General features: G+C 45.2%; 1 protein-coding gene across 3 annotated transcripts in view; it reads left to right on the forward strand.

The window, feature by feature from the left end:
- Window positions 1-12,489, forward strand: part of LOC147737734 (uncharacterized) — a 33,902-nt gene extending 21,413 nt beyond the window's left edge. For 2 of the 3 annotated variants that reach the window (XM_086942516.1, XM_086942486.1), the window contains exon 2: window positions 9,780-12,489. In XM_086942516.1, the coding sequence (XP_086798642.1) occupies window positions 10,978-12,456 (1,479 nt within the window). In that variant the 5' untranslated portion in view covers window positions 9,780-10,977 and the 3' untranslated portion in view covers window positions 12,457-12,489. The remainder of the gene's footprint in view (window positions 1-9,779) is intronic. The other variant, XM_086942504.1, reaches the window with a different exon arrangement.
- The last annotated feature ends 940 nt before the right edge of the window (window positions 12,490-13,429 follow it).

Raw genomic sequence — 13,429 nt, forward strand, 5'->3', positions numbered from 1 at the left:
AGGACTCTTGGGGGGTCCAGATAAAAGCTAAAAGGCAGTGATCAGACCAAGGAATCTCAATAGACTCAACCAAGCGATGTCTGTGAGATTTGTCAATAAGGGATCAAGCAAATGTCCCAGATTATGAGTAGGGCCAGTCACTATTTGCTTGAATTGAAATGTTTCTAAGCATTCAATAAGGTCATTCACGGGGGAGAAATCGAGATCCTGAAAGTGTGAATTCAAATCACCCAAGATAGAAAAATTGGACGACAGACTCGCTTCACTGGTAGCTACCTCTGGGAGGTCTTCACAGAAATTACCCAGTGCTCCTGGTGGGCAATATATAAGAATCCCGGAAAAAGTACAGGTTGGAGGGTAACTTATGCCAAACGAAAGGCTTTTACAATCAGATATGTGGCAGTTGGTGGCTCTACATCTATAGATGTCTTTACAAATAATAGCAGTCCCCCCCCCACCAATGCCACGATCTTGCCTAAAAATCGCGTAGTTTGGAGGGAGAGCTTACACTATATCCGCATAAGAATCCTTATTCGTCCATGTTTCCGTGAGAAAGAGTACATCAGAACTCCTCTCCTCAAGAAGAAGGTATATTTGAATAGAATGTTTTTGGAGGGAACGAAAGCTAAGTAAAATAATAGAAATAGGTTTTACTTTACCCTTACCATTAGTCAATGGGGGAGCAGTCTGGAGGGGCTTAAAATTATAGTTACATAGAGGGCAACATATATTCTTCTCCTCTAAAGACAGACTATGCACGCACTCACTCCTGCTCTCACCTTTAACTCTAAACAGCTGATCCCTATCATAGCCATACTTGTCTAAAGAGGGTCGAGCAGAGGTTCTGGCCCCTGGCCACGTCCTGGCGCTGACGGGTGCAGATGGGCTTGCCACTGGCGCACCCACTGCGCGCGTCCGCTGTGCGAAGGCGTAATCGGCAAGATTTAAAGCCGATAATGCATGCGTGAGTGCGCGTTAGCACGCAAAACTAGAGCTCTAACTCCAATTCCCAAAACACAGAGCGGAAGTTCCCACAGAGTCTATCAACCAGCTCAAAGTGCCCCCAACAGAGTAAAGTGTAAGAAGGAAGTATTTCACACCACAGAATTAAATGCAGGTAGGAAGTATTTTCACACAATTTTTAAATACAATCACAAATTAAAAAGGAGACTCTCGCTTCTGACCAGGTTCAGAGCGGGACAAAAGTGCAGTTCATTCACCCTCATACACAAGTGCTCTCAGTCTTAAGTGTCTTACCCCTTCACAACATGAGTCAGTCCTGTCAGGGTCCCTTTCCAGCTGTCCAGCAGTCGCAGGGCACGCCTGCGCGCTTGAGAGAGCTCTGGCCCACTAGCAGGCTTTTGTGGAGCTCTTACGTCCTGGGTGCATGGCAGCGTTCAGTAGGGCACCCTCTTTGCCTTTTCTTTACAGTTTACAGTGAAGATCAGCAGTCCTAAAGTTTTGCGGTACACCTGGCCTGTTGGTGAGTGAAGGCCCTCTGGGGGCCCCACCATCTGGAATTGAGCCCACATTGTGGCCGGCTGAACCCCAGGCGTAACCTCAGACAGGGTGGTCGACACTTGGGTAGTTGTAGTCCCTCATGGGCTTCTGTCATGGACCGCTCAGGAATTTGGCAGATACAGCCCCACACAGTCTCTCCAGGAAGTCCGTAGATTCAGACCCTCTTTGGTTAGTTAAGAATTTGGCATGTGCAGCCCTGCATGGGCTGGTTGGCAGCACACATTCTTCACCGGACTGGGCGTCGTCAAGGACGTTGTCATAGAGTATTATTTTCTGCATTGAACTGTTGGGAGAGTCTCGGGGGACCGTCTGACTCCCTGTCCTGCTGGATGGAGTTCCAGTAGTTGGCTTCCTCCGGCCCCATACAGCTGCTAGGGATGCGCTGGACCTTGCTTCTACCAGGACAGCCTCGTCCTCCTGTTGGATAGTCAAAATCCCTTCTCTAACCTGACAGACAGGCAGGCAGGCTTCTAGGCTCTTCAGAACCGGCACCAGCAATCAAATTCAAATTTCAAAGCTTTATTCGATTATTCAAAACAATCATAAAAGCATACAGTATTAAAAATACAGAATAAAATACAAAACGTGCAACACATATTTCAATAAGCTAAACAGCTCAAATGGTATCAGGTATGTCGGCCAGACAATCAGATATTTATAAAGACCAAGGTTAAAACACCAGGCTTTTCCTATGAGAGGCAGCTTTTAGTAAAAAGGTAGCGGTAAAGAAACAAATGTCCAACGTATCAAGTGCAAATAACAATTTCATCGCTTGGGCAGTAGTAAACACAGAATATTTCTTAAAAACAGGTTTGAGGTAGTAGAGACGAAGGTGCAAATAAAAAGGGCAGATAAGCATAAAGTGCAATGTGCTTTGCTTTGCTTTGCCATCACAGGGGCAAGGGGTTGGGCTATACATTTTCATCTGTGGAAAAGCCACCAGGTTATGGGCAATGCCTAATCTCAACCTAGTGAGAACAAACTGGTGAGATTGTTTGGTAATGGCTTTTAAGTACATAGGCATGCCCCAATCGTCCAACATGTTAGAGTGGTAAAATACGTGAGTAGACATGAGGCTACATTGGACACTACGCAGGTTAGATTTGGTCCCTAGAAAAACATTTTTAAGCTCCTTTTTTGGTACAGTGACGGCACTCAGGGGGTCTTCAAAAATATCAAGATTAAAAATTTCACTGTAAGAAGATGAGACATAATTTAACCAGGGGATCTTACGGACATTGTCCAACCGAAGACAATCTAAAATGATCTGCCTGGTAAAATCAGTCTTATCCTTAGCCCAGATTGACCTCCAAGCCATAAGAGGTCTCAATCCCGTTAGGTCTGTAAGATAATCCAGCCCACCTCTCTATGGCTCAGTTCAGTGGATGCCGAGGAGGGAAGGCAAAGGAGTCTTTTAAGGAACTGGTTCTCTGTAACTTGCAGATCCCTGTAATTACAGTAGCCCCATATACCTGATCCATATAGGGCAATAGATACACATCTATGTCTATAGATATTTAACATGTCAGGGATGCGACGACTACCTAGTTTGGATGCAAAGCGGAATACTCCGGAGGAGCTTTTGCCCATCTTGGCATTCACGTTTAAAATCTCTGGTGCCCAAGTCCCTCTGTTATTAAAAGTTATGCCGAGATAACAGAATTTGTCCACTACCTCTATTCTGTGATTGTTAAAATGAAATGGTTTAGAAAGCTTTATCCGTTTCCCGCAGGCCATAATGAAGGTCTTAGAGTTATTAATTTTTAGTTTTCTCCCCTTAATAAAATCGTAAAAATAGTTCATAAGGTTTTGGAGTCCATTCGGGGTACGCGAGAGTAGAACCGTATCATCAGCATATGGCAGGACCGGCACAGGGGAACCACCAACCTGTGGGGAATCTGCTTGTACCCTCTTCAATTCGGACTCCATAGAGTTTATAAAAAGGGAGAAAAGCAACGGGGCCAACACACAGCCTTGCCTTATGCCTGATTTAACCCTGATTTTCCTGGTACATTCCCCAGACTGGCCAAAGCGGATCTGGGCTGATAATTTATTATAGAGTCTGGCCAAGAAGTATATTATTGCTGGCGGGGCTCCCATTTCCAATAGAGTGGACCATAACAAGTATGATCCACTAGATCAAAGGCACTCGAGAGGTCAGCGAAACAGAGAAATAAAGAGCCCTGTTTCGCTTTAGTGTTTTTCCCGATGATAAGATCGAGATTAATACACTGCTCTGTTATCCCAAGACCCATACGGAAGCCATATTGAGATTCAGCTAGAATTTTATGGTCCTCCGCCCATTCCTCCAATCGCATTAGTAGGACCCTGCTCATAATCCTGAGTGAGGAATCCAGAAGGGAGATAGGGCGGTAGTTCTTAGCCTCTCCTCTATCTCCCTTCTTGTAGATCAGTAGAATTATGGATTCACTCCAGGTAGATGGTGTACTATCCCTAACTGAGGCATTAAACACCTGGGTCAGGAGCGGGCTCCAAAGTGCCAGGTTGGATTTAAACAGGTCGACCGGGACCCCATCCGGTCCCGGTGCCTTCCCCCCTTTGCTCTTACTGATGGCAATTTCCACTTCTTGAAGAGTAATACCCAGGGATAGCTTAGGTTCATACAGGGCGGCAGAAGAGCTAGCACAGTCCTCCCTAGCCGGGTCAAAGATTTCTGTAAAATATAAAGCCCAATTATCTTCGCTAACCTGAGCTGATAGTATAGGGAAGTCTTCCTTTACAAGAAAAGGGCTGTTGACCGTATTCCAAAAGAGCTTACTATCATGCAGTATTGCAGCTTTAGTCAGATCATCCCAGGCAAGCTCCCTTAGCTCATGTTTTCTACGTGTTAGGTGCTGTTTGTATGTCTGCCTGAGGTATGTAATGGCCTCCCTGTCTCTGGGTTGTTTAGAGAGTGCCCGCTTAAGTTCTTGGAGGGATTTGGTGCATGCACTATCAAACCAACCGGCATTTGCCTTCTTTGATAAGCCTTTGGTGATGGTAAGGGATCTTTTTATGATAGTACCTAATTCCTCAAAATCGGCTATAATACACTGAGAGGATGCCTCTGGATCCAAACGTTTAAGTATTGCTACAGACCCCGCTCCTACAATTTTTATGCTGCAGCTTCTCGGAGTTATCCACACACCATTTAATGCGGATGCCGTTCTGCCTACAGGGGGTTAAGTCTTCTACTATCGTACGCTGAATGTTAACCGGAGACCCCCAGATAGAGATCAACATGGTGATGGCATTATGATCGCGACTTCCAAAATCTACAAGAGTAGGAACCGTACAAAATGGAACAATATGTACAGAAACTAATAAATGGTCAGTAACAGAGGCCATATTCATTCCTACAAAAGTCGGTACTGGATTACCCTCATGGTCTGTGGCCGGGTAATGTATCAGTAGATCCTGGTTAAGCATAAAAGAGTTATGGGAGTCACCATAAGGGGAGTGTATAAAATGTGCCCGATTTTCCCCATTATCCCCGTCATACCCGCAAATTTTAGTGAATGAGTGGGGGCAGGTACGAATATTGAAATCCCCTCCCCAGATGATATCAAGAGGTTTATGGATGCCTTTACAAATATTACTCACTGCTAAACCCAACTCATCCACAACTGAGGTATTTGAAGCATCGAACAAATTGTTGTAATGGTTACTCAACAGGGTTACATGACCCCTTTTGTGTTCCAGGCTTAAAATTTGCGAGTGAAAACCCACAGTCTGGTGCAATTTCACACGGACAGGGAGGTTCACAGAAAGTAAGATTACTAGCCCCCCTTTGGCCCTGCCCATATTAGACCTTTGTGCCGGGTTGTTATATGACACAAATCCATCAAAGATGATATCAGTTGTTACCCACGTCTCCTGAAAACATAAGACATCAAACTCGGAAAGGATTTCGCTCCAGCCCAAGGACGACATTTGCCGGCTCCAGCCAGCAATATTCCAGTTGGCAAATTTGAAGCCGGGGGTACAGGAGGCTGGTTCAATAGCCTCTGGTACACTAGAAAATGTCAATGATGGCATAATGGCAACGGAGGAGACCGTAGGAACAGGAGGGTGGGAAGGGACAGGGGGGTCAGCTCCCTGGGATAGTGAATGTACCGAGGTAGGGGTGAGGGGCATTACGGGGGCTGGAGTGATAGATAAACTTTTACCCATAGCTGCTACTAAACTGTTACCAGGGGGGTCAGTTCCCTGGGATAGTGAATGTACCGAGGTAGCGGTGGGGGACATTACGGGTGCAGGAGTGATGGATAAACTTTTACCCATAGCTGCTACTAAACTGTTACCAGTAGCAGGGAGGGTGGGGACTGAGACATAAGTTGGAGGTAGTCAGTCGACTCCATCTAACCCGTTAAGACAGTTAAATCGGTTAAAATCGCAGAAGGGGGTCTCCAGAGGCAACAAGACCGGTCTTGCTTCATATCTACGAAATCTGCCCCTCCGCTCAACCCTCGTCCAATTACCTCGGCCTTGATCATGATGCATATGGATAGGGGGAAAGAAGAAGGACACTGGCAGCGTCTGGATGGTGGTATCGAGGGATCTATTAAACCCGGCACATATGTGCAACCTGTCCTGGGGTCTCGAAAACTCACCGTGATACAGTCCCCAATTATAAACTTTCTGGTTTTACCCAGCCAAGGTACCCTTCTAACCATGATAATTTCATTATGAAGGTGGGCCGGGAGGGGTCTATTCCAGTTCAGCCATCTAAAGACTTTACTTTTGAGGGATTGGAAAGTCTCAGCTTCTCCAACCTCTAGGGGAGGGACACCGGCCAAAACTACCATGAAGCGATTGGCTTCAGGGGGCAGGTCAGGCCTACGTGGTCTAGGGACAATCTTATCAGGGGGTGGGGGAGCTATATGATCGTTGGATGTGGCCCCGTTAGTAGTGGTCATTAATTGAACTGGGCCTACTGGTAGCAAAGAAGGAATGTTAGAATTGCTGCTTTGAATCGGGGCTAGATTGCCCATAGGGGGTTGCAAAGAGGGAACAGCAGTATTCATTAGAGGGGGACCTAGATTAGTGGGGGTGATTTGGGGGTTAGAGGGATTAGAGAGAATATTAGACTTGGGGAATCTAGCTAGAATAGCAGCAGAGGTTTTCTCAATGTTAGTCAGACGAAGTTCAATGCGTTCCAGTTTGGACTCTAGGGGGAATAAAAAAGATTTAAAGAGGGCTCCCAGGGTTTCTAAAGAAAAATCCAAGCTAGGTAAAGGTTGGGATGAACCTGGTGTTGGATTAAAGGTATCATGTTGATGTTTGGCAGATTTTGATTTGCCACCCGATTTCGAGTTATATGGCCTTTTACTTTTGGTTGCAGCCCCGTCATTAACCCCATTTGATATAGTATCACAAATAACAGCGGAATCTGAGGGAATGGGCACATTAATATCAAGGACCATATCAATTTCTGGAAGAATTTCGTTAACCAATATGTCCAGATCAAGTGACGCCGGGTTGGTCTCAGTAGTTGTTAAGGATGGGCCCACCGTGGCGTTATTACTAGTCTCTGTAAGCCGGTCGGGGGTTTTAGCATTAGCCATAGTACCAAGGGAAGATCTTTTGTAGGCAGATAGTTCCTTTGATAAACGCTTCTCGAGAACGTTTATTTCAGTGTCAATGAGGGTATTAGCTCTAATCAGAAATTTCTCCTTACCTCCAGTAATAGCCGCTCCGGCTAAAGACGACTTGCTCCTGGTTTCTCGACAGGACATCTCCCCACACTAAGGATGTCAAGGAGTAGTAGAAAAAACAAGGGGGGGGGGGGCCCGGCCCGGACACGATCGGTCACGAACGGGCACAAACGGGCCCGCTCTTGGCCCGGTCTTCGCCCATGCGCATCCACGCGCGTCCCGCGGGCCGGAAATGTAGGTCCACCTATATAGTTCTTAGAAGGGAGAACACGCCCCCCAATTTGAATGCACAGGGAGGAGGCGGCGGGAAGAGGACCAGCTGTGGCAGGTTGGCGCGCTGCCCGCTGGTCCTTGCAGTCCCGCAACGAGCCTTGGTGGATTGTGGCTCGAGTCCAGTGTGCACAGTCACTGGGGGACCCAAGGAGACGAGTGGTGCCCGCGGAGCGGGTGCCGCGAGGCGTCGGTCCGGTTCCCAGAAGATAAGGCTGCGTGAAAGGTACTGCAGAGTCCGGCGGCTATTCAACCCGCCCTTGCAGGGAGACACACGCAGAGCCGATGTCCAGCCCCCAATTTGAATGCACAGGAAGGAGGCGGCGGGAAGAGGACCAGCTGTGGCAGGTTGGCGCGCTGCCCGCTGGTCCTCGCAGTCCCGCAACGAGCCTTGGTGGATTGTGGCTCGAGTCCTGTGTGCACAGTCACTGGGGGACCCAAGGAGACGAGTGGTGCCCGCGGAGCGGGTGCCGCGAGGCATCGGTCCGGTTCCCAGAAGATAAGGCTGCGTGAAAGGTACTGCAGAGTCCGCCGGCTATTCAACCCGCCCTTGCAGGGAGACACACGCAGAGCCGATGTCCAGCCCCCAATTTAAATGCACAGGGAGGAGGCGGCGGGAAGAGGACCAGCTGTGGCAGGTTGGCGCGCTGCCCGCTGGTTCTCGCAGTCCCGCAACGAGCCTTGGTGTATTGTGGCTCGAGTCCTGTGTGCACACTCACTGGGGGACCCAAGGAGACGAGTGGTGCCCGCGGAGCGGGTGCCGCGAGGCGTCGGTCCGGTTCCCAGAAGATAAGGCTGCGTGAAAGGTACTGCAGAGTCCGGCGGCAATTCAACCCGCCCTTGCAGGGAGACACACCAGCAATCAATTCAGCCTACTTGTGATGTCCCTTCAACTTGGATAGACTGTCAGGCAGACACCAATCCTGTTGGCAAGCAAGCACCTGAGTGCTCTGCAGAGCACTTTATTCCTTGGTAACAGAGGACTTTGAACTGGAGCATACAAGAGGGCTAGATGGTCCCACTTGTATACACAACTGGCAGAAAGGAGATGTAGTTTACTCTGGCACACTCTCACATTCTGTGTATGCCCCTCACAGGCTACACCCACCAACATGGTTAACACGCACTTGAGATGTTAGCGCAAAAGCCTGGACAGGGACATAGAAACAGAGCATTAAATGGGTGCGTCAGTAGGACCCCACTCCAGTGATCCTGATGCAAAGATCTCATCAGGCTATTGATCCTTACAACAGGGTGCATCGCTACCACTACTCTAGCTGTTAAACCCATGACAGTCCTCTGCCTTAAATAAGGGCACACTTGGTGTGACCCTCCAGGTCACAGGCCCGGTCCAAGACCTCTCATAGTCCCTTGTTACAAGTTGCACAGTACTGGGGCGGCAGAAAATTCTCACATAATGGTTTCCTTTACTTTGTGATAGATTTCCCTAGTAACGTACAGGTGCAAGGTGGACGCCATTGAATGGGGAACTGCCATGAGGAGCAAATTTTTCTGGTCTTCAAACCACACGCAATTTGCCATTTCATAGGGGTTTTCTCACTAATATTTACCACCTGTTTCCAGCAGGTGGTAGATATATTCATGTAGTTGGTTTTGGGGGGTGGCAAGAGTAGGGGAGGGAAGGGGAATCTGTTTCTAACAGGGCGAAGCATTGTGTGTTCCCCCAGTTAGAAAAAAAGATAGCACAAGTCTTGGCTGATACTGCTGTAGACAAAGTCTTATGCAGCTTTTCCGTCAAATGTTTCCGTCTGGAAAAATCGTGTCAGAAAAACCTAACAACTGATAATCAGCTGGAATAAAATTAACACATGAAAGTACACTTTAATTTCTTTGCGCTTGAGTTAGTTGAGGGATAGATCTAGGCATAGGGCTCGCATCACACAATAGATTATCGTGAAGCCGAGGCCAAAAATCAAAAGTCAGGATAACAGATACATGCAGTTGGCAACTTCGACAGGGGAAAACGCCCGTTGTCAATGGAGGGGACATTCCCAACCCAGAAATCTACATTACAAATGAATGAATAGTATTTGTTTTATAAATAGATGTTTTGTGCCAGTCCATATGACTCTGGGATACTGCGTTACAACTCCACAGGGTACATGTAAGTTATGCGAGTCTATTAAAATTTTGGAAATTTTACAAATTCTCACTCTTACAACCGAGTGCTCTCAGTTTACAATTCTTCGCTCTTCTGTGTCAGAAAAAGAGCTAAAATTTATCAAAATTCTCCAATTCTGCATTCATTTGACTTGTAACTTATATTTTTGGAAATTTACTTCTATTAACTGTTTAATTTTAAATCTACAGGTGATTGAAATTATGTGCCAAGAACGCAAGGTTTAGCGCTAGGCAACTGAATGTCAGTGCCATAAGGAGGATTATTTTGAAAAACTGAAGGACATCCAGCATTTTAAGTTTGAAGAATTTCTAAAATCTAGGTGTTGCGCTGACCTGGGAGCTGAGAAAAGTGCTATACCTGTAAGTGAAGTCTCTAATTTTGCATTTCATTAACCCAGAGCAAAGCCATATTTGTGCACACAGCATCAGAAATAATGTTGAAAGACCACTTCAGCATGCTCATCTGAAATATTATCAGAAAGACGAATTGCCTCAGAATGACAGAATAAATGTTAATCTAAAGCCTCATCTAATTCCAGAGAGGAAGCACACGGTGCATAACAGAAAGTTATTGCAAAAGGTTTCTTCTACATACCATCATAGAAAAGACGCCGAAAGAAGACTTTGAAGCCGACACATCCGACAGAAAAAAGCACTGAGATTAAAAATCACTCTTGCTCAACAACCGTTTTTAACCAGTGAAAACTCGAGACTATCTGCCTCTGGATATAACACCTCAAACCACTCGCCTCTCCTTTGCAATTCCCTTAAAGATACACCACTTCATTGTGTCCATGACCATCTCAAATAAATGTTTCCTTTTTATTGTGTACTGTTCTGTGATGACTCTATGTAAATTGGCTTAGCATTATCTGTTGTGCAGGAGTATATGTAGAACTGTTAAATATAAAAACTGATTAAGTGAACACTGGGGAGCTATATCTAATGTGAATCCCTGTCATCAGAACTACAAACTTTGCTCAATGTATAAGAAGGTTAAAAGGAACTGATGTTCTGCGACTGGTGATCCACAATAGTACTGTGCACTTTCTAACGCCCTCGGTTACTGCCATTACGTCAGTGCAAAATGGAACTTAACATTTAATCATTAAATATCCAACTAACACCTTTATCACTGCTTTGCTAAGAACCTATACAAATGAGTGTGAAAAAAACATCAGTCACAAAATAAGTTGCTGCCGGAGAGGTCATAACCTGAAGACCATTATCTACAAGAAACCTTTCAACAGGTGCTTATAGGGCAACTTCCAGACAAATTTTGCTCAATTCAAGCGTTAAGGAGATTGCCCATGATTTGTTTCAGAGATTAATGCTGACCATTTTCTAAACAAGCCGGACTCCAGGAAGGATCTGGTTCACTCCAAGCATGGCATATGAGCAAAAGAAAAACAAACTTGGTGACATTAGCACTAGAAATAAATCTTGTAAAAACACAGACTATGAGAACAAATTCAGTGTTCAACCCAGCCTCACTCAACACAAAATAACACAAGCTGGGGAAGAAAGATTTAGCCATAAATCTCATGTCACTGAACATGTGAGATTGCTCACTGGGGATAAACGCTATCAGTGTTCTGAATGCCAAAAATGTTTCCGCAATAAATCGCATCTAATTGAACATGTGAGAATCCACACAGGGGAAAAACCTTTTCAGTGTTCTGAATGCCAGCAAAGATTCTGTAGCAAAATGAATCTTTCTCGACATGCAAGAACCCACTCTGGGGAAAAACCTTATCAGTGTTCTGAATGCCAAAAATGTTTCCGCGATAAATCATATCTAACTGAACATGTGAGAATCCACACAGAGGAAAAACCTTATCAGTGTTCTGAATGCCAGCAAAGATTTTGTAGCAAATTGAGTCTTTCTCGACATGCAAGAACCCACTCTGGGGAAAAACCTTATCAGTGCTCTGAATGCCCGAAATGTTTCAGTGGCCAAAGCACTCTCACTCGGCATACAAGAACCCACACTGGGGAAAAACCTTATCAGTGCACGGAATGCCAGAAATGTTTCATTGACAAAAACACTCTCACTCGGCATACAATAACCCACACTGGAGAGAAACCTTATCAGTGCCCTGAATGCCAGAAATGTTTCAGTTACAACAGCAAACTCACTGAACATACAAGAACCCACACTGGGGAAAAACCTTATCAGTGTTCTAAATGCCAGCAAAGGTTTTGTAACAAACCGAGTCTTTCTCGGCATGCAATAACCCACTCTTTGGAAAAACCTAATCAGTGCTCTGAATGCCAGATATGTTTTACTGTAAAAAGCAGTCTCACTCGGCACATAAGAATCCACACTGGGGAAAAACCTTATCAGTGCTCTGAATGCCAGAAATGTTTCAGTGAAAAAAGCAGTCTCACTGATCATACAAGAACCCACACTGGGGAAAAACCTTATCAGTGCTCTAAATGCCAGCAAAGGTTTCGTAACAAACCGAGTCTTACTCGACATGCAATAACCCACTCTTTGGAAAAACCTTATCCGTGCTCCGAATGCCAGAAATGTTTCCGTGAAAAAAGAAGACTCACTGAACATACAAGAACCCACACTGGGGAAAAACCTCATCAGTGCTCTGAATGCCAGAAAAGGTTTCGTAACAAATCGAGACTTACTCGACATGCAATAACCCATTCTTTGGAAAAACCTTATCTGTGCTCTGAATGCCAGAAATGTTTCAGTGAAAAAAGAGGACTTACTAGCCATACAAGAACCCACACTGGGCAAAACCGTTATCGGTGCTCTGAATGCCCAAAAAGTTTCAGACGTAAATCTTATCTCACTGAACATGTAAGAATCCACACTGGGGAAAAAAATTATCAGAGCTCTAACTGCTAGAAACGTTTCAGAGGTAGAAGCTGTTACAAGCACCATAAGCAAACACACACAGTCCAAAATTATTTTCTGTGCTCTGATTGCCAGAAAAGATTAAATTTTAAATGCAGTCTCACACTATATGAGCAAACACACACAGGAAAAAAGCGTCACCAGTGCTCTGAATGCCAGAAATGCCTCTTTGATCAGCATAGCCTCACTAACCATGAGAGACTCCACACTGGGAAAAAACCATATGAGTGCTCTGAATGCCAGAAATACCTTCAGAGAAAAACGCTTTCTCACTCAACATGAGAAACTCCATACTGGAGAAAATCCTTATGCTAGAAACGCTTTTATCTGAAAGACAGTGTTACACGTCATGAGAGATCCCATAGTGGGGAAACACTTTATGAGTGCTTGTAATGCAAGCAAATCTTTGGCTACAAACTGCTTTTCATTCGGCATGAGTGTACTCACATGGGGGGAAAAGTCTTAGGGTGTTCTAAATGTCAGAAAAGGTTTGTTGACAAATACAATCTAATTCGACATGAGAGACCCACACTGGATTAAAGCCTTATACGTGCTCTGAATGCAAGAAAAGGTTTTAGTCAGAAAAGAAAATCAGTCTCACTAAACATGAGAAATGCATCCACACCAGGTGAATAGGAACCCAAATCCTGAGTTGCAGAAAAGCTTCTAATGCAACCTGACTGTACATGTAAGAGCAAACATTGTAGTTGCAATAGGTTGACTTGCAACCTCAAAAGAAATTTGTGGGATTGAAAATAGTCAACAAATTGCTAAAAATCAGCAGTGTGAGTACCTGAAAGTTACAAAACTCTCAAGGTCACTACTCGACTCAGAGAAATGTTAGTGCTTGCAAAATCAACTAATTGCCACAAAGTTCACATTATTTCTGTCAAAAATGTATTAGACCCAAAAGGCTTCTACTCACCCTTGTTTGTTTATATAAGACTGAAATATATATTTTGGG

Source organism: Lissotriton vulgaris, chromosome 1_1, assembly GCF_964263255.1.
Source record: "Lissotriton vulgaris chromosome 1_1, aLisVul1.2, whole genome shotgun sequence".
In the NCBI taxonomy this organism is placed as follows: Eukaryota; Metazoa; Chordata; class Amphibia; order Caudata; family Salamandridae; genus Lissotriton; species Lissotriton vulgaris.